This window comes from Cajanus cajan, chromosome 5 (genome assembly GCF_000230855.2).
Source record: "Cajanus cajan strain Asha chromosome 5, NIPB_CcT2T_4, whole genome shotgun sequence".
NCBI classification, from domain to species: Eukaryota; Viridiplantae; Streptophyta; class Magnoliopsida; order Fabales; family Fabaceae; genus Cajanus; species Cajanus cajan.
Window position 1 is genome coordinate 55,923,380 of NC_138521.1, and position 25,478 is coordinate 55,948,857.

At 29.5% G+C, this 25,478-nt stretch overlaps 2 protein-coding genes across 2 annotated transcripts; both read right to left on the reverse strand.

The window, feature by feature from the left end:
- Positions 1-7,029: 7,029 nt before the first annotated feature.
- On the reverse strand, positions 7,030-14,873 carry LOC109808932 (molybdenum cofactor sulfurase). The gene is made up of 2 exons (XM_020372134.3): positions 14,369-14,873; positions 7,030-9,935 (listed from the first exon to the last, which is right to left on the reverse strand). The coding sequence occupies exon 2, from the start codon at positions 9,061-9,063 to the stop codon at positions 7,216-7,218; it is 1,848 nt and encodes a 615-aa protein (XP_020227723.1). The 5' UTR covers positions 9,064-9,935; positions 14,369-14,873; the 3' UTR covers positions 7,030-7,215.
- A 2,512-nt stretch (positions 14,874-17,385) lies between these two features.
- LOC109808617 (Glucose-methanol-choline (GMC) oxidoreductase family protein) lies at positions 17,386-23,410 on the reverse strand. The gene is made up of 4 exons (XM_020371671.3): positions 23,215-23,410; positions 19,048-19,387; positions 17,702-18,955; positions 17,386-17,606 (listed from the first exon to the last, which is right to left on the reverse strand). Exons 1-4 carry the CDS (start codon positions 23,393-23,395, stop codon positions 17,549-17,551), a joined length of 1,833 nt encoding a protein of 610 aa, XP_020227260.2. The 5' UTR covers positions 23,396-23,410; the 3' UTR covers positions 17,386-17,548.
- Positions 23,411-25,478: the final 2,068 nt, after the last annotated feature.

A 25,478-nucleotide genomic window follows, 5' to 3' on the forward strand; every position in this document is an offset into this window, starting at 1 on the left:
ATTGTTTTACTTTGACATACTACCATATACTTCCTTATTTAAGTGGTAAAGCTTGATAAATCAAATTAAGTTGTATATACTTGACTCTCTTATGAGGTTTAATGGTATACTACATGACCTGATTGAGATAGGTCTAATGTTGTGATTCGGTAGAGACAAATCACATAAATTGTTTACCTCAATTGTTGGAGATCTCCTTAATTAACATGTGTGATGACACATTAGTTGTTAATATATGTATGTTGAAATGTTGACTATGATAAAGTTAATAAATGTTGAGTATGGTGTAAGTTTTGAGTTGTATTATTGTTTATATATGCTTTAGTTGTATTGTTGTAAGTCATTTTTTTCCCGTAAGCTTACCCTTATTTTCCTTGTAATTGAGACTGCGATGACCATACTTTCTATGTGAATAAGACATGATTAGGCGATTAGCTAGCAAGATGATGATCATTTTGTTTGACTCTTTTGGTGGAGTCATATTTTGGAGTCCTCGACTGATTGTATAGAGGATATTTGTAGTAATCTAGTCTTTGATGTATATAGTATATATATTGGATCTTATATGTTGTGTATATGTCCATACAATTTACTTTATGCATGTTTTAGCTTTTACTTAATGTCGATTTTTCAATAGTAAGTGTGATGACATGTTGAATCGTTACATGTTAAATTAAAAGTTCTTAATGCATGCATAAAGTATACAAATTTTAATTTTTTTTTTGAAAATTATGTGAGACCTTGTTATATAGATTCAAATCAATGTATAAAATAATTTTATATTTATCCTCAATTGGAATTAATAAAATAAAATATTAAATATTTTTCAATTTTAATTTTTTTTATAAATTTAATCTATGCATTAAAAATTTTTAATTTAACGATTTGATTATTGAAATTTTACACACACTATAAGTTACTAAGTTAAATAACTTTACTTAGAGTTACTCTTAAGAGACATGTAATACGCGCGGAGATTTTACTTTCTTGAGAATCTAACATTAGAAATGTTAGTTCCCGCATTTGATTTTTTATTTAAAAAGTAACATTCATAAGAAACATTGTTTATCGGGAATGTATTTTTTATAAGTTTCCAACAAAAATATTCTCATAAGAAGATGAAAAATTAACCTTTTAATATAAAAATAAAAAATTTTAATGCAGTAAAAATATTGTGTTATCTTTATTTACTTATTTAATGTAATAAAATATTTGATTATCATATAATAGTTAAAAATAATTTTAGAAATATTTATGATTAATTAAACAAATTTTCATTCGTATAAATCATGATTTTTAGGTTTAAAAAAATTTGATCTCCTTTTATATATATATATATAGTCTCTAAGAGAGTATAATACATAAAATTAATGTCAACAATTTAATTCATCGTTAAATATAATTAGGTATATTAAATTTGGTTAACTCAAGTCCCATGGTTATTGTAAAATTTAAGTTTTGATCAAGGACTTATAATTGTTGATGTATAATAGATAAATAAATATAATGATGGAGTTAATTGCATCGTTCAGTTTTTTTTTTTTTTAATGAAAAGTTTATATTAGCATAAGGTATGATTTCATACAAATTTAAAATCAGTCATTAACTTCTTTAAGTAGAATGACTAATCACCTACCACATCTATAGTGTAAGTCCACATAGAATTATATAAAATATAAGAGAAATTGAATTTGATCTTAGAGAAAAACTTAGATACATAGATATTTTTTAAATTGAAAAAAAAACTTAGATATATAGATATTATTTAAATAGAGTTAAAATTTTACATCAGAATTATATATTTATATTTAATATAATTTTCATTAATATATGCCTTTATTATACATATTAACAAATTAAATAAGAGTTAATCATCCATATGTTATCAGTGTAAATTTTTTTACATTGACAACCAATCATATATTTTAAATTATTTTTTTTTATTTAATTAAATAAGAAAATAATATAATACTATTAAAAGATATGATTGATTGCCAATAAATTTTTTTTTAGATTAACTCATTAAATAAAGCACTACCTCTAATTAAAAAGCAACACCAATAAATAAACAAACTGGATTTAAGTTTTGTGTTTACTCCATATTGTAATTAAGTTTCCTTCAGATGACGATAGATCTTATTTATTATGAATCCAATCTGGTTGAAGAAATGAAAACCAATTTAACACGTTTTAATCCTATGAATCAATTCATCAACCACCACCAAAATCATTAAATAATGTGCGTTCAGTTTCAATTATGTGACCAATTCACTTAAATTAAAAAAAAAACCATAAATCCATGGGTGAGTTTGAAAATCATTCACATTTTTTATATATTTTTTTATGCACATGGCTGTTTAAAAAATAACAACTAAAAATTAATCTATATTCATTTATAAAATATAATTTTTCTAATCAAACATTATTTTTACAGAGACAATAATCATTCGCATTTTTTTTAATATAACAACGTTAATAAAGTTTGAACTCAATACTAAAACTATATAAACATTTATGAGTTTTATAATTGTTACCGCTTATAAGGTTTTTATTAATGGATGTGTTTGTCTAAATAGTGCTAACTTTGGTTCATTTAAGTAAAGTCTAGAGTTGAAGCCAAAGTTCAGAGTTCAAAATTTATATAAAAAAATGTGATTATGAAAAAATAAATTATTAAAAGGTAGTTTTAACTAGATCTTTTTTTATAGAAATTAATTTTTGTTAGTGGATACTTAATACTATGACTGTCCTTGGTTTTTTTTAAAAAATGTTCTAGTCAAAGTAAAAAAATGATTTCTTATAATTATTTAAATACTATTTATGATTTCAACTTTCAAATCTAAAATTTTAAAATATACAATTAATTAAACAAGCAAATGTTTAAAAGTGACTAATTGTATAATATATTTGTATAAGATTATGAATTATTCTTAGAGTCACTATACATAAAAAAAATTGGATCAATAAAGTAACTTACAGTAGAGAATTGAAGGTTCACAAATTAATTTTGAAATTTAAACAAAAAAAATAAATCACGATTCAAAAAATAAAAAGATAATTAAATAAATTAGAGATAAAGAGAAAAAAAAAATTAAAGGTAATCTTTATTTATGATTTTATATTAATATTTATAAAAGATATTATTAAGAGAGAAAAAAAAAAGTTAATAACATATCACATTTTCTTCTTTACATTTAATTTTACTGATTTATTTTCTCAAAATTATGGGTAGAATTTTGTTGATAAGTAAGAAAATTAATTATTTATGATTAATTTTTTTTGTTTGGGTAGATTATTTACAATTAGTTTATTTTCTCTATTACATTTTTTTATATAATTTAATTATATAAATTTTCATTTTTATATTATATTAGTCTAAATAACATTTTTTTTAATGCTCCATCAATAATGAGTTTTAGACAGTTACTCCACTGGTCTATGCTCAAGTAGTTACTACTTCTTATCAATATCATAATTTTAAAAAGATGATGATTCTAATTGATAAAAATATTTTATATATATTGGACTTAATATCAAATATTATGGGTTGAGTGATTTTTATTCGAACTTAATACCGTTGTGTTTTCAACTTGAATTATGAAACATGTTAAAGACTTTTGTTAGTATGCATGGTGTTTGGTTTAGTTATGAAGACAAAATTGAACAACAATCATCACTTTTGCTACTTTTGATAAGTGTATATATATATATATATATATATATATATATATATATATATATATATATATATATATATATATATATATATATTTATTTATTTATTTATTTATTTATTTATTTTGAAAATGAATAAGTATGAAAACTTATAAACAAAGCATTGAACCTAATTGAACAACGAATTCAATAAGACGAATAAAATCTAACAAAAAAAAATGTAGTTGCCGAAAGATTTTAAAAGAAACTTCCAATAATTTAAAGCCTACAAGAGAGTAAATGACTTCAAATTAAAATGAAACCAAATAAAATGCATGAAATTTAAAGTGAAAGAAATAAAATAACAGAATTAAAATACAGAAAATTAAAGAACTTCAAGGCTAAAATGTTTGAATTTAAATAAAAGTTAAGATGATTTTTTTATCAACCTAAATTACAATGACGAGATTACATTAAAAGATAGTTTGCGGAAAAGACAAAGGCAAAAACATAAATAAAAGCAACTAAAATAATGTAAAGTAGTCTGTAGAAAATGTAAATAATTGACTATACAAATAAAGTAAGTTAATTGAATGTAAAATAATAATAAAAAAATATATGCAAGAATGTAGATACGCGAGAAGAGAAATTGCACAAAAATGTAGAACAAAGACAATTGTTTAGAATGTAAAGAAATTGCATTAAAATTGGATGAGAACGTATGCTTCATTATTTGAACCAATAGCTATAGTGTGTCAGTCAGTATTTGGTACAATAAAGGTAAGCGCAAATGTTTCAAATGAGGACAAAATGGCCATAATAGTTTTTATATCATCCACGAAGCCTTGTAAGAGGGGCAACGACCCAAAGACTAAAGTTGAAAAGATTAAAAAAAAATTGTGTACTATATATATATATATATTAGAATGTAAATTTGACAAATTAAATATTTATTATATACAATTATATATATATATATATATATATATATATATATATTTAAAATTTGTATAAATAAATATTTTTAAACATATAAATTAGACTTAGGATAATGCATGATAATTGTTGAAATGCGATGCTAAGAATGCTTTAGGCATTTAGACATGTTGTGTTGATACATTGTTGTAGTGTGATGCTGAGAATGTTATAAGCGTTTAGACATTTTGATTGATTTAGGATTAGAGGGGAGAGTGTTTTCGAAAGTTAGATATCTTATTGTGATGATATTGGTGAGGTGTTTTGAGAACTCAATTTGTTGAAAACTCTTCTTAGTAGTTGACTCTTGAAGTAGAAATTTAAGTCACCTCTTGGATCTTAATTAGTTAATACGATATGTGGGCTAGGTTGAGACATACTAGTTACAAGTGGCCAATGTTGATTCATATGTAGGTAAAGTCGAAACATACGTGTAAAAAGTGACCAATCGAGTAAGGTACAAGGTCGAGGACTTAATTCCCAACTAAGTATTGGAAGGACATAGTATTTGGAGAATAGTCGATGAGCTAATCCCATAGGAGACTTAGTATTGCAAGCTAATGTTGTAGTAAACTCATATCTAAACTGTTTCACCCTAACAAGAATACTAGAATTCTAATTTAAGTGATTATATATGAGAAATCATATTGTTAGGGATTGGAACCCCAATTTGGTTATTGACCTAACATGTGTAAAAAGGTTGTGTTGATTCAGTAGGACAAACCACTTAGACTGTTCACCTTTGTTGTAGGAGATTTTTGTAGGTAAATGTGTGACAATGCATTAATTGAGGTGTATGCATATGATATGGTGTGATTTGATGTTGTTCATATGTTTGTTGATTATATAGTTGAATGACATTGATGTGGTGAAATATGATGAATCATATATTGTAAGTTTCTTACTTTTGTATGGTTGTTGAATGCCATATTGAGATATTTGGTATGTTGTTATGTTGTGGACTATGAGGTGATATGTGTATGGTTTTACATATTGGTGAGTAGTATAAATGCTTTCATTTATATACTTGTGCTATATTTTATTCTTACATGTTTTTTGGTGGTTGGACTACGATGATCATGTTTACACGTGAACAGTGCAAGGATAGGCTTAAGGAGTCCAACATGTGAAAAGTCATGCTATGCAATGGCAGTGCAGTTGAAGACTACTTTTATATAAGTTTTGGTAGAGTTGCTCATATATACATATATACTTGTATAGTAGTTTAGTTGTTACAAAAAAAAAAATATTGCATATATGTATACATTATTACCATAATTTCTAGTAATTATAGATATATGAACCTTAGAAAATTGTTTTATTTCTACTACTAGTAGTTGATTCCTAAGTGTAGGATCATGATGAATTCTTATAATAATGATAATAATAATAGTGCATGAGTTTAATGTTAATATCTTTTGAACAAAAATGAGAAACACAAACTAAAACTCAAATTATAAAAGAATATTTTCTTTACTATAAATGAAAAAATTTAAGTTAAATAGTCTAGTTCTCATTATCTCCACTCTTTCAATTAGTAATTTTCAACATACTTTCTTATTTTCTTGGAAGGTGCATTATAGACACACACAATTTTATATTACAATACAAATTATTTATCATAATAAAAAATATAAATTCTTTATTATGAATTATAATTATATAAAATATATATTTATATTGTAGAATTACATGTTAAAATATTAGTGTATGACACATATTTTTAAATAACTCATGTTTTACATCAAATTGACCGACAATCATAAAATCATTTTATATATTGATTTACATTAATGAAACGAAGTATCAAATGATTTTTAAATTTTTAAAAAATTTATAATTTAACTTATGCATTAAAAATTTTAAATTCAACGATTAAATCGTTAAAATTTAATGTAGAACATGAGTTATTTAACGGAATAAGTCTATGTAGATTTACTCCTGATGTAAACGGATCTTTCATATATATATATATATATATATATATAACAATTTGGAGTTCATCAGTTACTTCATATTCTTCAAACCAACATGCAGGAAATTTATGCAAATGTATTATCACAGACAAACAAGATGCAATATATACTCATCTGCATTATGAAGAAAATTTATTCTTGTCTCCTAATTTCACCTTGCTTTTAATCATTTACATTTCCTATTAGGCATTACATGCTGGTGCAGGATGGGGAATGAGTAATACTGTTAGAACATTTCCATCATTTGGTTATCCACCAGATCATATTCAAATTCAAATTTACAAAAGGAGCTAGATGATTTAAAACTGGAACTGCAACTCTGCAAGGGGTGTTATGATTATTGACATTTTGTCATAAAACTTTATTTAATTTCTTTATCTGTTGTTTAGTTGACGGAGATTAAGTTTTATAGTCAAGTGAAATATTAAAAGAATTGATCTTAAAAATTCTGTGTTTTCCAAAGCGAATGTAGAGAGAGATTTATTAAACAAAACCTCGGTACAAATCTTCATATGCTCAACATAATTAAAAAATAATGTAACCATAAAAATGGTAATTAACTAGAAAAATAACAAAGAGAAAAAAAAAAAAGAAAAAGTAAGCTACGCATTCATACTTCGATAGTGTTTTGATTTAGAGCCATGTACCTCCATTTCTCTTTCTCCACAAAATCTGCATCCAGGAACCTCGAAAGGAAAGCCCATAATCGGTAAACATCTTCGAAGTTTGTCACGAGGCCCAGTGCAGCTGTGACGACAAAAATCCCAGACTCTTCCCTACGTGTCTTCTTGGACAGGCCCAACCCTTGAACCTCAGACGCTCTTGTTTCTAAGGCCCAATGAGTTTCCTCTTCATTCTTGTCTGAGAACCTTAAATTTCTCAAAAACGAGCTACTTAAAGAGATGTTGTTCCTATCAGCAAGCTTCTGCACAAGCGCGGGATCAACTTTTTCTCCCTTCCAGTCAAATATATTAAATGCAATGGCGGGTCCACGAAAAGAACTTACCTTGGGTCCATAAATCCTAATTAGCGAAAGCCTATTTTCATGATGTGGATGCTTAAGACTCATTAATGCATTAACCAACCAATTAACCAAATACTTGGTTCTGCTATTAATCACTAATAACCCCACCGAGTCTGCATGGTCTAATCCCCTACAATCAATCTCTAAGCCTTCATTTTTAGTACTACCTAATATGTTTCTATCTTTAGATGAGTCAAAGGATATGCTCAACTCCTCAATTTCTGATGTTGATGATGCCCCATCTAGCTTTGCAAACACTTCCTGTTCCGTTTCAGTTTCAGTTACTACGTCTTCAGTGTCATGATGAGATTGTCTAAACGCTGGGATAAGGGTTATGATTCCTATGCTTGTAGCGTTCCCCGGATCTTTCAAAGAAGAGACACTAGATTTTTTCACAAACAAGCACCCAAAACCTGATGGGTTTTCTCCGAAGACTTTGTAAAACGAACAAACCATGAAATCAGGCTTAAAAAGAGACATACCCAAGGTTCCCATTTCCTTAGGTTTCAATGCGCACACATCAAGCAAGACGCGCCACCCATTTTCCTGTGCCATGGACATCCAAACATAGGAATATGGTGCTCCTGTTACCCTTGAATGAAGTGGAAAAACAAATAGACCATTCTTTCTCTTTGCCCTTTTGTTCATTATCATCTTCTTTAGTTTCCTCCACTCGAGTCTCAGACTAGGCCAGGTGAATTCTGCTGACAAGACATGCACCCCTTGCTTCTTGCAACTCTCAATCATCACATCCAGTGCCTCGCTGCTATGGTCATACACTGTGAGGATCTGTCCTTTGGATTGAAATTGGAAAGAATCAGCTACAATTTTAAAGGCAGATACCTCGTTAGCAATGAAAACAAGGGTGTATTCAGCTTCTGAGACATTCATGAACGACATGATTCTCTTTCTCATTCTTGATTCTAGTTCTGACTCGTGCCCACCGTAGAGAGCCTGTGACTGCAAGCTCACCGACTTGTAGGACACATCAAAGAAGGATGCGTCGGATGTTAAGCAGGGCAATGATGATGATGATGAAGAAGAAGAAGAAGCAATCGCGGGGGAACATCTTTGTTGCTGAGCATAGGAGAAAAGGCCATATCCCGTGTAATCGAAGCCCGTGTTGGAGTGGTTCAAGTGATGGTATTCTTGGGCTCGAATTTGATCCACTTCAGAAGTTGTGGAAAATTGAGGGAATGCCTTGGTGAAGCTGGTGTATGAATCGTGCACATTTGGAAGGGACTCGTGGTTTGTGAAATGTGTGTGTGGAAGGGTGGAAGATGTGGCTGCGGCGAACCCATCGTTTGATGAAGCTACGTTGTTGACTCTAGGCTTGGAAGTAGCACTATGGTACCTCTCAGAAGCAAGAATTGGAGACGGGAAACAACCATTAAAGCAGGGTTGTGATGATGCTTCAGCACGAGATGGGTGCATTTTGGCTCTGTGGACTCGGTCGTCCTCTCCAAATTTCAAAACATTGACTTAAAAAAAGTTTTGTTGTAATAAATTTCTAATTCATGTGGGGGCGTTCAACCACCACTAAGTTATTAACATTGATCTTCCTTGTGCTAGCGATAGATGCAGAGTTGACTATAAATTATTGCTTGTGGGTTATGGCAATACTAGTAAAGTTGGGAAGTTCGTGACATATATATTTATTACTGAAAATGTTGAACTAATTAGGTTGGTTCATGACATTAATGGAGTTAAAGATTACCGGTGAAAATCACTGTCCACTACAGCTATACGTTTGGAAGGGGTTGGTCCATATATATATGTGGTGATCTCATCTCGAGGTCAAGTCGTGCTTTTATATAAGGGGCAAAAGTGGTATCGGAAATTTGGAACTTTGCAGTCGTAATATGCGAATATGATAAACAACCAAAGGTAAAGAACTAACTAGCACACATCAGCCTAATGCTTTTGGACAATGACAGTTTTTGACTGCTTTGTCACTGCATCACGTTTTAGAGTTGGTTGTGAACTTATGGCACTCGTTGTTATGAGTTTCTTGATGGATGGGGTGGATAATTTTGTTTTGGTGAGTCAACAACTAGAATCAATATGCATTATGCAGCATTGACGCGGTCTTTTTATGAACGCACCCGTTTATGGTTGGACCGGCCACTTTGACTTGCATCATGGCCCCAACCCCAACCATTTGGCTTCAATTTCACGTTCCTCCAGTTCAAATCCTTTGTCTTTCTCCTAGCTATTGCGGAAATATGGATAGTTGGATACTCCACGTACTCGACAAGATCCATTTTGTTTTAATTGGTTTTGTACATAATTCAGAAGTGGTGGAGCTTGAAGAAAAAAATTAGGGGGAGTCAAAATTCTTTTTGAATAAAAGCTATTTATAAATTAATTGCTATTTCATTGTAATTCTATAAAAAAAAATTGTTATAGTTTTTTGTAAGAAAAAAGAAGAAGATGAATTCTTAAAATATATTATCATACAATAATTTTCTACGAAATTATTCTTTGTAACTTTCATCATATAAAAAGTAAACCAAAATAATAAAAACAGAGTTAAAAAGAGACTGTAGTAAAGTTGTACTAAAAAAACACGAGTTTGAATAATAATTAATGCAAAAATTTAGAGAAGAAAATTATTAATATTTTTGAATCACCAATTGTCTATTATCTAAGTTAATTACTTCTATATAATGCCAATGTATTCAAGTTTAATTTAAATACAACCTAATAATTTTTTGTTTATTAAATATTTTTCATCTATAAATAATTGTATGCTTCATTTATTTTTCTTATTCTCTCTCACACACTTATATATAATTTTGAGAGAAAAAAAAATTGGAAGACCAAGACTCTCCTGTCACTAAGAAGTTCTGTCCCTAAGCGTAACTTTATCACTACTGTCTTGCTTATTATTATTATTGTTAATCAAAGATTTTGTTTAACTTTATTATTAATGTTGGATAAACAAGTTTTTATGGGTAACTTGTAATAATATTTGTGTAAACGTACACTATAGTTTAAGTAGTATTTTTTAAAATCTTAGTTTCCAGCTAGTTTTTATTTCTTATATTTTATTCTCTTTTTTAAAATATTTATTAAAATTTACTATTATCCTTTTCTACATTAAGTACTAGTAGTATTTTATATATATATATATATATATATATATATATATATATATATATTATTTCTCTTCTTTAACCCATAATGTAAGATTCATTTATTATTTGTACTCTTTATTATTCTTTTTGGCATAAGATATTTTTTCTTATTTTTATCCTATATAACATATTAATAATGATTGATAATAAGTTTATTTATTTATTTATTTATTATTATTATTATTCATATTTTTATATTTTATATTATTTATTTTAACTATAATACTATTTATTTTATTATTTTAGCATTATACTTAAAGATGTTGATATATATATATATATATATATATATATATATATATATATATATATAATTTTTTAATATTTTTTATATTACACGATTATTATTTTAACCAGTATTCTATTTACATTATTAATTCTACTTATTTTAACAATATACTTCAAAATATTTTTATAATCACACTAGCTAACATGTAGATATATCATACATCTCAATCGCAAAATGCTTGAAGGAGAACAAACACTGGTTGCACAAATAGTAGTAATTTACATCTCTTAGTCACGTTGTGCATAATTCAAATGTTGACATTAGAAATGAGATAAATTATGTTGATGGAAGAATACCTTATCCTTGATGAAGATTATTCATTACTTTCAACGTTAAATATTTTGCATTGATATCATGATTACAAAAAAAAATATTTAAAGATGACAAAGATTGAGCTCCCAAAATGGATTGATTACCTCAAACTCGTATGATATACTATAAGATTTGGGTTCTAAATCTAAAAGTTAAAATTAAATGCAAGTCTTTTTAGTCCGATTTAATAACTAATGTAATAAACAAGTTTAGATCAAATTAGCACATTTGGGTCATGGACTGCTCACTTCCTTATTTAATTTTACTAATAACTGAGAAAAGTTTAATGTTTAAAAGACAAAGACTATAAATAAAATTATAACTTTTATAAACTTATATGCCCAAATAATTAACTTATGTTACTAGAAAAACAACTTAATTAGTAAGAAATTACAGGCGAGGGAATCTAATCTAAAATCATTAAACTTATATTCTAAAACACTTGGTTATCTCCTTAATGAGACTACGTATAAAGTAATTGGTTAATATAACTTAGACTAGATAAGTAAGATTTGTTGCTACTCTCGAAAATTTATATGGCTTTAGAAATAATTAATGCTCGTGCAAAAGCATAGTGTAATATCTTAGAAAATAAAGAAATGTCCATTTAAGTCCATTAGTGACTATTACTAGTCCTAAAACAAAGTAGTTAATATAGATAAATATGAATTAAGCTAAAATTAAGTATGATCAAACAAAATTTAAAGAGGGTCAACAAAAGTCAAAGTAAAGAGATCAATCAAATCATTAATAATTTTTTTTTATAAAAAAATTAAAGATTAATTTAATTAGGAGCTCAAGTTAAGCTTTAATACAGGAGATTAACTAGTGTAGACATGCTATTACAGATGAAATAATTAATTTTTGAGATTAGAGATTGAAATAATTATAAATAGAATTTAATCAAGGTAATTGGCACTATAATGAGTCTAAACATAAAATAATTAATTAGTAGAACTTATACTAGAATAATCAATGTTGTAAAACCTCATATCCCGAAATATTCAATAAAAACACATGCGAAATTATTGTTTAAAAGCAACGTATTTTAATTTTTTTTTTTTTGCAAAGTAAAGAATGTTACATCCAAATATAACTTTTAAAACAAAATTTAAAGTCTTTATCTGAAAACAAATAAACATTTGACACTGTAAATACCATCACAACTGTATCCAAGGTTTTTAAATATCAAACGAAAACAGAGAAAAAATATAAAACATCCAAAAATAACGCGGATGTAAAATCCCATCAAGGTATGTCCAAAAACTTCTTTCGCATTCATATCATCAATAGGGGTGTTCATGGATCGGTTTTTTGAAAAAACCGATCCAAACCGAACCGAACTGTTTTATAAAAGTGGATCGGTTAACTGATCCATTTTTTATAAAGTGGATCGGTTTGGTTTTTCTAAAATATGGATCGGTTTTTTTGAAATTGGATCGGTTCGGTGCGGTGCAGTTATCCACTTTTTTACTCACATATGGATCGGTTTTTTTAGAAAACCAAACCGAACCGAACCGATCCACTTTGTAAAAATGGATCGGATAACTGAACCGGTTTTATAAAGTGGTTCGGTTCGGATTTTTTTTCAAAATGGATCGGATTTTTCAATATGGATCGGTTCGGTTATGGATCGGTTCGGATTAATTTGGATTTTTTGTACACCCCTAATCATCAACATCCTCAACAAACTCATCATCACCTACAAATGAGTCCTCTCTTCTTCTCTTGTGAATGGAACAAAGTGTCCCTCCATTCTTTTTTAAAACCCTCCCTTTTATATATGCATCTCTTTATCTCCTTTCTGTTAAAATTTTTTACATCTCTCCCACTCTTTCTTATCATTCAATGTATAAAACTTATTTTCCACATTACAAAATAGTAGTGCGTCGAAGACCTGGCATGTGTTAGCTTTTAGCTTGCGGAAGATTTCAAATTGAGACAAAGTATTTGATTCCTAACTCATGCCCCTCATAAATTTATAGATACTTATAGATATTGAATGAGAGAAGTCTTGAAAAGATTATGTATAAGTGATTTTAGTTTGTATAAGAAGTTTGATTGATTCTGCCATACTGTTTTATTTTATTTCTTCTTTTTTATAAATGCTTGAGAGAAATGTATCTAAAGTAACTCTGAATGAAGCATCAGTCTTCTTAATTAGCTTGTTATTATATAATATCATTGGGGAGGACTCGTGTAACTGGGTACTACATATGAATATGTATATGATATCCCACTAAATCAATTTGTAGAGCCCATGTGTCAAGGGATAAATTAGCACGATCCTCATTAATGTTTACATCTCAATTTGTCCACTCAAGACAATTTTTCTTGGATAACCGAGGCACCGCTGTTGAAAAGGTCAATGCTCATTGATAACATGGATCAGAACACGCTTAATTGCTTTGCAGTTTGATAGAAGGAGATATATTGATAAATTATTTTCAAGTTACTTTCTTTTGAGAAAGATGAGCACATCACAACGCTCCAGCACCTGGGATCCGAAGATTTCTAATTGAATTGCTAGTATGCATATATCGTATATGGAACCTTAATTATGATTACCATACATTATAGTTGCTTACATTTGGATCTATATATTAGAACCCCGATGAACCTGGTCGTGTCATCCGCACCCCAATTTCTATTTGTATATCAAATATGTTTGAATGCAAGTTTAAAAGAATTTTAAGAATTTTTCAACTAAAATTGAGGATTTATTTTTTATTTTTTATCTTTTTATTTATGGAAAAGCTAATTTATATCCAAAAGACTATTCTAGTCTCTGAAGTCTTAACTCTTAAACTTGCAGTCTCGTTCAAGCGAGAGACTGTTTAACTTCATCATGCAGTAAAAGATGCAATGTAATTAAGAGCTTCATGCATTATATGATGTTGCGGGGACGTGCATTAGCACATAATTAATTGAGAAGTTAAAATAGAAATTACGTAGCTAGCTACAAATAGGACTCTATATGGATTAAAATTAATAATACCTTTGATGGCATGAAGAACGCTGCGCTGCTTGTGCCTGATGTTGAGCTGCATCCATTAAGCAAGAATCAGTTGCAGGGCAACTCTCCTTTGGCGCCTCTTGGAAAGCTGAAACCAATTAAGGTAACTGATTTATGTGTGTGCCAAAGAAGAGATGCCCCGCAGCTGGTTCGCTTATCTCGATTAACACCGCTGAATATGAGTCACAACATTAGCTTGTGCTGTGGATGCTTGAGACAGGTCGAAGAGGCATTAATTTATATAGCGAGATGAAGCAGCAGCTAGCATATGCTTGCAGCATATGCTTTCCATTAATCGGGTAGTGCCTGCTTTCTACGCATTCCATGCAAAGCACGGAAAATCTTGTCTCTAAAAAAGGACCACCAAATTCTTACTACAATGTTGAGAGATTCTTGTCTTGAATTCGCTGTCCTTGCAACCATGTTTTTGGAGATCGATGGACTCAGGAATACTGTCGAAAAGGGTTCCAGCTCGTGGCCAAAGGTCCAGATGCTTTCTTACTTTCTTTAACGTATAAAAAACTCGCAACAATATCTGGCCCCACATCGAATATTCCACGTTATATTCTTCTTCATTTTTTTAATACGGTACTTTTTTTTTTTCTTCTTCATAATTCAATCCTACACTATCGGTTTGAAAAGTACGTATATAGACAAGTGTAGATGCGTGCACAATTATAACATCGTTTATCAGCTATATAATTATAGTTATAAAATTTACTTTATGTAACTAATATTTATAATAAATAATTATTTATTTATTTTATATATACAAGATTATTTATTGTAAAATACAAAATAAAAAAGAAGCTTCTAAAATATATATTATTTTTATATATAAGTAGAAGAGAGTAAAAGTGTCTAAAACTAAAATACAAAAAAATATATTAAAATATGTATGTATAAATGTATTTGTATCTATACTAAGATACTTCTTTCTCTTTCTTGATGATGTTTTCACTCCTCTTTATTTTTTAATTTGGTTACGTATCCATGTTAGGAATGAGGAAGGTGCATTTATAAAAAACATTTTGATATTTAAGTAAATTATTCTTTTGATATATTAAATGTGAATATGAACAATAATTTTATTTTGAGATGTGACACTATTTATATTAATTATGATAGATCCAAATTCTCTTATATGACATCTTAAGATTACCAATTAGGTAATATGTCAATAATTAGTTATATAGTAATTATTAAACCCTAATTAATCACTTATGTCATCATAATTTAAGTTATAGATTTTTGTATTTCGTTCAACCTTATCGACTACTAAAAGGGCAAAAAAAGGGTCATTTGGTTTTAGCGGTCTAATGAGACGTTATAACTTGAAAGGTCTATTAACGGATTTTGGATTGATATAATGTCTTACCTACACAAGTCGATTAACTATTGAGAATGACGAGGGGAGGGGGTTGAGAGTTTGCTTATGTGATCCTTCTTGATTATCGAGAGTGTTAAAAGGATCAAGGATTTACTGGTATGATTCTTTTGGTTATCAAGAGCCTCGAAGGAATTAGGAACTTGCTCATGTGAACCCTTCAGTTACTATAAGTGACAAGAGGTCTCGAATTTATCGACTTCTTATGACTGAATGACTTTATAGTTAATATTGATAATAAGAAGTAGCATGCGTTAGTGGAAAATTAGGATACTACGTCACCCATTTTACGTCGAAAATACAAACACTTAACGTAATAAAAATGTGGTGGCATGTTTCGTAATTTTTATGACTTTTACGTCGGACCCAATTAGGGCCGACGTAAATAACCCACAGCCCGCTTAAAAGAAGGTGTGCGCGCATGGCTAGATTTCAAAAATTTCTTTCTCCCGCGCGTTGTGTACCTTCTTCTGCACCTCATCCCTCCGAAGCCTCCTCAAATCGTGGTTGTCCTCCTCATCTGCACCTTCTTCTGTTTTTCTTCTTCGGAGGGTTGTGTTGGTTTCTTCTTCGCGTGTTGATGGAAATGGCTTAACCATACGTCCATCTGTTTTTCTATGAGGTAGCATCTTCTATCAAGTTTGTGTTTTCTGGGATGTTTTTTTCGTAATAATGTTTGTGTTGCATTTCGAGTTTTTGAAGCTAGAGAAGGAAGTGACGAAGTTCGGATTTGGAGAACCTGCTCCTGGGTTTATCAAGCAGAACGGGCCGTTCTGCTTGGAGAATGACCTGTTCTGATTGGAGAACGGGCCGTTCTGCAACGGGTCGTTCTCCAAGCAGAACGGGTCGTTCTGCAACGGGTCGTTCTCCAAGCAGAACGGGTCGTTCTGCTTGCACTTTTTTTTTATTTATTTATTAATTTTTATGACTTTTTTACGTCGGACCTTGGCTTGTCCGACGTAAATTTACGTCGGTTTTCGCGTTCCGATGTAAATTTACGTTTCTCGCTTCTACGTTGGAAGTTTTTCTGACGTTAAAACCCCTAAAATAGCTGACGTAAAATGTGTATTGTGTACATGGAAAGTGTTTTTTCTCCAAGAATAAGAGGGGGAAAAAAAAGTTGTGGATACATATTTTTACCTTTTAAATAAATTGTCCAATGGTTAAAATCTGTACGTTTCTCGAAAGCTCATTCCGTAATGCATAGGGTTATATACCATAGGATATGCAGTTTTTAATCTTTTGATTCTTCGAGCATATATACATGATTAGTTATTCTTACAAAATTCTCCACTAGTTAAGTTACTGGTGATATATAAGCTTAAATAATACAAATTCCCCATGAAAACCTCCACCGGGTTGATTTATTTTAGGAATAAATAATAGCTCTAGTTACTATATTTAAGACAAAATTTGAAATTTTTAGTTGAGAATTGGAAATGTCAAAACACGTATATGTATAGCTAGTCAACTAATCATTAAAATAGTTTAGCAAAATAAAAATGAATCATTGAAATAAAACTCAAGTTTTAATTTAAAAAACCACAAAATACTTAAAACATTATTTCTAAATCATCCTTAAAAAGTAGCTCATCCACGGTCGTAATCAGAATTTCAGAACAAGTAAATTTTTTTTCCCTTTTTGTTACAATTCATGAATTACAGGAACCATGTCTAACACTTGATAAATCATATTCTGACAAGAATTAATTTTCTATCAGCGAGACAAACACAACATTTGATGAAAACCTAAAAACGGAGAAAAACTATACAACTTATTGCTGTATTTGCTCCGCGCGAAGTCTCTGACTCAATATCTTGACTCCCATATACCTGCAGCCAATCAGAAACGACACGTGTTAAAGTACAACATAACATGATGAAAAACCGTGGCAGATAACAGATTCATATTAGAACAGTGTACGTACCTGCCAAGCATCATAACAGTGGCCTGAGGATTAGTCCCAGGGGAATAGTTAAAGGTGGAGCCATCAATCACACGCAGAGCGTCCGCACCGAGAACCTTGTAGTCGGCATCGAGAACCTTCCCAACTTGGCAGCCTCCGTGGTAATGCCAAATGGTCATCACAGTGTCTCTGCAGAACTGTTCCAAAGACAAGGAGGAATTGGTGTGTTTGGGTAACAAGTTAACGGGTGAACTGGCGGTCATGTTGAGAAGCATGGGGAGTGGCATGTTTTGGTATCTGAACTTAGAGAACGCCTTCGATTCGATTATCTTCTCCACGGTGGTCAGGCCCTTCACGCATCGCTCCAAGTCTCGCGGGTCCTGGAAGTAGTTGAACGTCACTAACGGGTTGTCGTTCGGGTCGCGGCTTCGGAGCTCCAAGTGTCCTCTTGAAATGGGCCCCATGATTTTCTCCAAGATGAATCCGCCTCGGAAGGCTGCTTCGTCGAGATTGTTCATCAATTCAGTGGCCTTAGCGAGGGCCTCTGGGGTCCTTTGCTTTGGGGGCACCGTCGAGAGTTGCCCTATCTTGGGGGAGAACATCCCGTAGTCACGCGGGGACCCACCGGCGAAATTTTCCCCGCTGGCGGCTTCGATGTAACTGCCGAAATCTGTTATTCCGACAACCTCAATGAGAGACACCTCTACGGGGACAGGGGATGGGACGAAGATCGCGTTCATTGGGTTATCCGACATTTCCTGTCCCACCCATGGCTGGTCCAATGTTATTTTGATTTTATGGGCCTGGAGGTGGTCCGCGGGCCCAACTCCGCTCAACATTAGGAGCTGTGGGCTTCCGAGAGCACCCGCCGAAACAATGATCTCGTTCCTCGGGTGGTTGTTGAGGTAGGCTTTGTGTCTACGGCCAAGCGAGTCCCTGAAGACGACTCCATGGGCCTTGGGCCTTGAACCAGGTTTGACTCTAAAGAGGATCCTGTGCACGGTGGCGTCCAGAAGCAGAGTGATTCGAGAGGGGTTGGCATATTGGAGAAGATCAGCAGCGGTGTGCCTGTTGCCATTGTGGTCGAAGATAGTGCCCCCTACCTTAGTCCCATGAATATGATCATAAGTGAAGCCATTACTAGGCACTACACCTATCTCGAGAAGCCCATCCCTGACAGCGGATTGCCACTGCTTCACCTCTGGCTGGAACGCCACTACCTTCTCTACCCATTGGTACGACTCATTCACTGTCTTTCCATCCCAGCCGGCTTCCCTAGAACAAGACATTAGCAGTTAGCAGTTAGCAGTTAGCAATGTGGAGAAAAATAGTTAAGGTTGTTGGGTGGGAGTAGTTTGGTTAGTTACTTGACATATTGAGGGCTGGCGCGAGTGTAGAAGCCAGCGTTCAAGCAGCTTCCGCCGCCGAGGACGCGGGCTCTTGAGTTGATGACGCCGTCTTGGGAGATGAAGCGCTGCGAGGGAGAGGTGGGGGAGGTGTCGGAGAGGGCGGCGCCGAAAGAAGCTAAGTTGCTGATGTTGGGGTTGCCGTAGGGGGACCCACCGCGTTCCAGCAGCAACACGCTGTAATGTTCAGACAGTGTAGCGGCTAAAGGACACCCCGCGGTGCCTCCGCCAATCACGATGTAGTCGTAGTATGAGATCTCTGCTGCCCTCGTCGCATTCTGCATGAATCTGTACTTCGGAACTGTCCATATGTACCAATTCGTTAGATTTCCCACACAATCTCATCTCTCATCTCTTCTCGGTTGCTGTTTCCTTTCATTTCTAAAATTTAATTATATTTAACTTCCAAACAAACTTGTTTAAAGGAATCATAGGATACTCCATTCACTACAAAATTATTCAAACTGTTGTACACCAACATAAATCACAAAAATATTATTAAAGGAGTTACGTAATTTACTTAATCAATTTCACTAAAGTTAAAAGACTGTAAAAGAGACCTTTTTCTTTTTTGTATAGAGAAAATACAATATATATAACTAAAGTGATACCAGTAATAGTAACATTTTGATGGTTAAAATATTTTTTTTAGTCTATAATTTTTCTTTTTTTCTTTAGTATTTATAATTTAAAATATATTTTTTAGTTTTTATATTTAACTATTCAATTCATTTTAGTTTCTATAACTTTAGATAAAAAATTTTAGTCTTTATATGTGTACGTAGTTCCTATTGTTAATTTTTTTAATATTATTTGTAGATAGACATCTCAAATTTTGTGAAAGCAAAAAAAAAAATGTTTGACAGGTGAAGATATAAATAAAACATAAAATATTGATAAATTTAATTTAGAATAATTTTAAAAAACTAAATTTAACATCAAATACATAAAGATAAATTAATATTTCTGTCATAAAAGAAACAACTTTCAAAAACATAACAATAAATACTAAAAAAATCTATATTAAATCATATGTATTAAAAAAATTAAAAAAATATTTTAACCTAATTTTAATTTCATGGAAACACATAGCTGAAGTTTTCCTTCTTAGTCTATTTCGTTTTTCTCGTTTGCGATGGTCTTCAAATATGTATCCCTCTTTATCATCTTTGAATCGAAAGGAAATTAAATAAAAGAAACAGGGGTCACCAAAGAGGTGCTATGTCAAAATCAATATTTAAGGTCAGTGGCTCACTGCCTTAGTACAACTCAACAACCACAACGGCCATTTATTTAGGTATTCATCATACAAACACGCACTTTCGTCTAAATAATAGGTTATATTTTAATTTTATATTAATTTTTGGTTTGATTTATATTGTATAAGTTCCTTCCCCCAACCAAACTGCATTTATTTAATGAAACTAAATTTTATCATATTAAACCTTAATATTAAAAGGATCCATGCATATTTTATATATTCGATCGGAAGGTTATTTTAATTTATTCATCTATCTACATTTCAACAAAATTTCAGTTTTGATAATGAATGTTTTAATAATATTAGTTGAAAATTAATTAATTAATTTTTATAAATCAAAGTTGTTAAAATTATTCCTTTAGAAATGTAAAAATAATTGGTTTAAAACTATTTATTTATTTATTTAGTGAAAACCAGGGACATCTCTAAGTTAGCACATAATGATTAATCATTTTAAGATGTGAATATTATCAAAAGTAAACTTTATTTTTTCTAATATTTTTTCCGTATACATATTCAATAATTGAATATATACTAGCTAATTAACCTAATTAAGGTGGCATTTAGTGCGTAGATACAATAGATAAAAAAAAACTTTATTTTATTATCTTTGGTTCACTCATTTTAGTAGAACTCAAATATTATCTCAACTTTTTATTTCATATTTTTTAAACTATAATATTAATATAAAATATTCATTATCAACAAATAGTAACTAATCTCTATTAAAGATTATGAATGTATTCAAAGTGACAATTCATCTATCATATATTTAAGGTTAGATTTAAATTCTAAATAATTTAATTAAAAAATATAAACTTCTATCACTAAATAATGTTGAATTCCGCTCTATTTTAAAATGTACTCCATCAAACATATATAGAAGTGTCATCATATATATGAACTGGTCTGTGTCACTCAACTCTACTAAATGCAACTACCCGCCAATTATGTCTACTTTTATTAGTTGGTAGAAGAATATTTAATTTATTCTATTAAATATATTCAAATACTTGAAAAACTATTTTAATATTCTTTTGCATAGTTTTTATATAATAAATATTTTTAATTAGTCATTATCATTTTAGTTGTCTTAACCATTTTTTTTTTTTGTCTTTGTGAATATGTGAGAGAAACTCTTTGATGCATCTATCGTTGTCTATGATTTAAATTCCTCCCAGCTAATGAAAGGCCATGTGGTAGTTAGTTGAGCGAATTTACGTTTTTTGAGTTTCTCCTGGCTGCAATTATTCTACTTCCTCTAAACTTTTCTAGTTAGCCAGGACACAACTGTAATCAGGTGAAACTGTATTCTCTGACTATATACTCCTTCTGTATATATAAGAAGAATAAAACTAATTTCATAATACAAATAAAAGAGTTGATTTTTAATATGTTTTTACCATTTTTAAAAGATGAGACATTTGTTTACTCCTCTCTATCCAAACTTGTTTAATAACTCATGTTCAACATCAAATTTTAACTATTTAACTATTAAATGTAAAGTTTTTAATGCATAAATCAAATCTGCAATTTTTAAAAAAATTTAAAAATTATTTGATACTTCGTTTCATTAATTCACATTAATGTCTAAAATAATTTTATGATTATTCGTCAATTTGAATTAATGAAATGAAATATCAAATAATTTTTATTTTTTTTTTAAATTTGTAAACTTAATCTATGTATTAAGAACTTTAAATTTAACGATTGGATTGTTAAAACTTAATATAAAACATAAGTTATTTAACTGAAACATAAGTTATTTAACTAAATAAACTTATTTTTAAAGTAAACGAATCTCTCATCTTTTTAATATATATATGATTAAAAAAGTTTTGGTATGGTACTCGATAAAAAATAAATAACACAGTAAAAAGTTTGGACAAAAAAACATGGTTAAAAACCACGGTGGAGTGTTTTGAAATTATTTTTAATGAAAAAATTATAATTATAATTTCATAAATAATTTCACAATACCATTGGTTAAAACTATTAGGGTTGGCACAATAATAAGGGAGGCAAGAGCTGGGGCAAATATATCATTATTATCATTGAAATATTTCTTACTTATAAAAGAAAATAGCTAGCAGCATTGGTTAACATTTGTCTTAATTAAATCATTTTTTTGCTCTACTAATCGGATGATATATAGTAATTTATACATCAGTACATTATCTATTTTCTATAATTAATAATGTCATGATTTAATATTTTATTCTAAAAATACTCATAAAATTAAATAATATAGATAATAGTTATATTCAATAATCTTACTCTAAAATGAAAGAATATATTTTTTAATCAATATTAGTTGTCCAAATGAATACATTCCATCAAATAACAACTTATAGTATAAGTTGTCTAATAAACATATTTACTTTTGTAAAAATAAGTATAAAAAAAAGAGCTTATTAATAAACTCCTAATAAATTAAAAATATAAAAGATGATTTTTAAATTATATTTCTTATAATTAAGATTAAAATAGGATTCTTTGTTTATTATAATTAAGATTAGAATAGGACTCTCATTCGTTTAGTATATATATCATAAAAGAGGTAATAACTTTTAGAGATCTGAATAAAATTTTACTAAAAAATATTGAATTTTCACATAATTCATATTTTTTTCATTCTGTTTAAGAAAAATACGTAATGAAAATAATAAAATTTAAAAAAAATCTGAATAATTTGAAATAACTTAAAATTGTCAAAATAATTACTATTTTATTACTTGGAATATTTACTAAATGGTGGTAAAATTGGATGGTACACGAAACAGTACATGTTTGTGGCTGTGAGCAGTGTAGTTGAGCATGGCAATGTTGTCCAAAAGAGAGGAAAAGAAGATGAATAAGCAAATTACCTTGTTGGGAATAAGCACAAGGTTGAGTTGAGAAGAGGATCGCAGGAAGAGAAAGAAAAAGCAGGTTCCAGCACCAAAGAGCCATTGGAAGTGAGTTGTGAGGCACAGAAGTAAAGCAAGAACTTAAAATGATGAAACGACCCTTCTTCCTAATTATATAAAGATGAAACCCAACGATCATGGCGGTCCTATTTGAGCAATATAAAGATTGCTCACTGTTAATTTATGTGGCCAATAACTAATTTAATTCATTATTAATATTGCGGGGACCCACCATGTTTAAATGCAGAGATTTTGAAGGCCATCATTCAAAATCACCTTCCGGATTTGTAGAACACAAACACATAATTTAGGAGCGCAGTTGGGTTTTGTTAATTGCACCGCTGCCCTTCACGTACAACTTGTTTCATGCCCAATTCTTATCCATTGCCATTCATTCTCTTTTCACTGCTCTGTCTTTTCTTTTTCCTATTTTTAACATGTCAAATACTTCTCTCTTCTAAAATTTACCTTTAATTTCTTTCTTCTACGTATTATACCTCCACCTCTTTTTTTAAGCGACTTCTAACAAATTTTGCACACAAAACACATTAGGGTTATACAATTCTTTCCGGATCCCACTAACAACCTTATCCGAAAAGACATCTATTTAATACGGATTTAAAGAAATTAGACTCCATGTATCGTTTACATGAATTTTAGTTTATATATATATATAGACGAGGGTTATAATAATACTGATGTAATTTTTACTAAGTATTATATTACTCAATAACTTTATATTAAATGTGAATTTTGTAAATTCAACTATTAGATTGAAAGTTCACATCACTTTATATGTTTATATCAAATTTTGTTAAAATTGAACAATAAAAAAGTAATTAAAATGTTCATATTTTAGTATATTTTGAAATGTATATATTATGTTAATTTTGTTTTATAAGAATGAAGTATCAAATAATTTTATATTAATATAAAATTTTGTATAGATGATCTAAGAGTAAAAAACTTTCAATCTAATGGTTGGATTTACAAAATTCACATTTAATATAGAATTATTGATCAGTGTAATACTAAGTAAAAATTACACCGATATTATTATAACCCTCCTTTTATATATATATATATATATTACAATAACGAGAATAAAATTACAACTTGCGACATAATGTAAATTACTCTAGTTTTTACTATTAAGCCGATTCTATTAGGATGGTTTGATGTCTTATTATTTTTAAAAAGCATGATTTTTAATCGATTATGCATTTTTTGGTTTCCTATATTATTTAATTATTTCAATTAGTTCTCTTTATTATTAAAAAGTTAATTCAATCGCTTAATTTTTAAAAACAGTATATTGTTGCTATTTCCATTCATTTGAGACTACAGTGGCTAACTCGTACAGTGAAAAAATAGACATGTACTCTTCATATGTAGAAGAAGTTAACGTGGTTCGTATTAGTGGGACGAAAATGATAATATTAATTGCATCTTTTTAAATTAAGAGATCATATTCAACTTGTTAAATAAGGGACCAAATAATTGTACCAATTAAATAAATAAAAAAAAGAACAAAATAGTAATTAGGCCTATTAATAACACAACTTAACTTAATAAATATTATTTTCCTAATATGATATTATGTTTATATTGATATTATTTATTTAAAAATACATATTATAAATATACTTTAATTTTAGTTAATTAATTTTTTAATTATATAATTTAAATACATATAATGTTAAGATTAATATTTATGATAATAAGTCAAATGATTTGATATTATATATCCCATATTTTATTGGGCTTTAATGTGCTTGATTTCTAGTTTAGAAAATCGTCCTATCAAAATTTTGTACTAGATAGAGACACAAGTAAATCGGTCTCAATCTATTTCGTAACATAAAAAAAATACAACATATATTTTTTTTCTTCATAAAATAGCCTTGAAGTTGTACCATTTTTTGTTTTTACCACATAATGAATATATATTGGCTGTAAATTTGTAAATTAGTTAAAGATTAAGCAGAAGATAAAAGTATAATTCAGAAAATGTAATTAATATTTTCTTGAATTTTGAAAATAAAAAATAAAACACTACAATAAATATTACATATAGTGGTATACAAAAAATATCATTATAAATACAAAAAATGTAGATATAAATCTATTTAACATATAATACACATAATTTTAATATTTATTTTAAATAAGATTTAATAATATATATTGTGTGTCACTATAATCTATATTTACATATTTTT

Bases quoted from the DNA above. Each gene is read 5' to 3' on its own strand.
- LOC109808932 (XM_020372134.3), bottom strand. From the start codon at position 9,063: ATGCACCCATCTCGTGCTGAAGCATCATCACAACCCTGCTTTAATGGT.
- LOC109808617 (XM_020371671.3), bottom strand. From the start codon at position 23,395: ATGATCGTTGGGTTTCATCTTTATATAATTAGGAAGAAGGGTCGTTTC. The intron at 18,956-19,047 runs GTAACTAACCAA...GTCTTGTTCTAG, and splicing joins GCCAGCCCTCAATATGTCAA to GGAAGCCGGCTGGGATGGAA. The intron at 17,607-17,701 runs GTACGTACACTG...GATTGGCTGCAG, and splicing joins ACTGTTATGATGCTTGGCAG to GTATATGGGAGTCAAGATAT.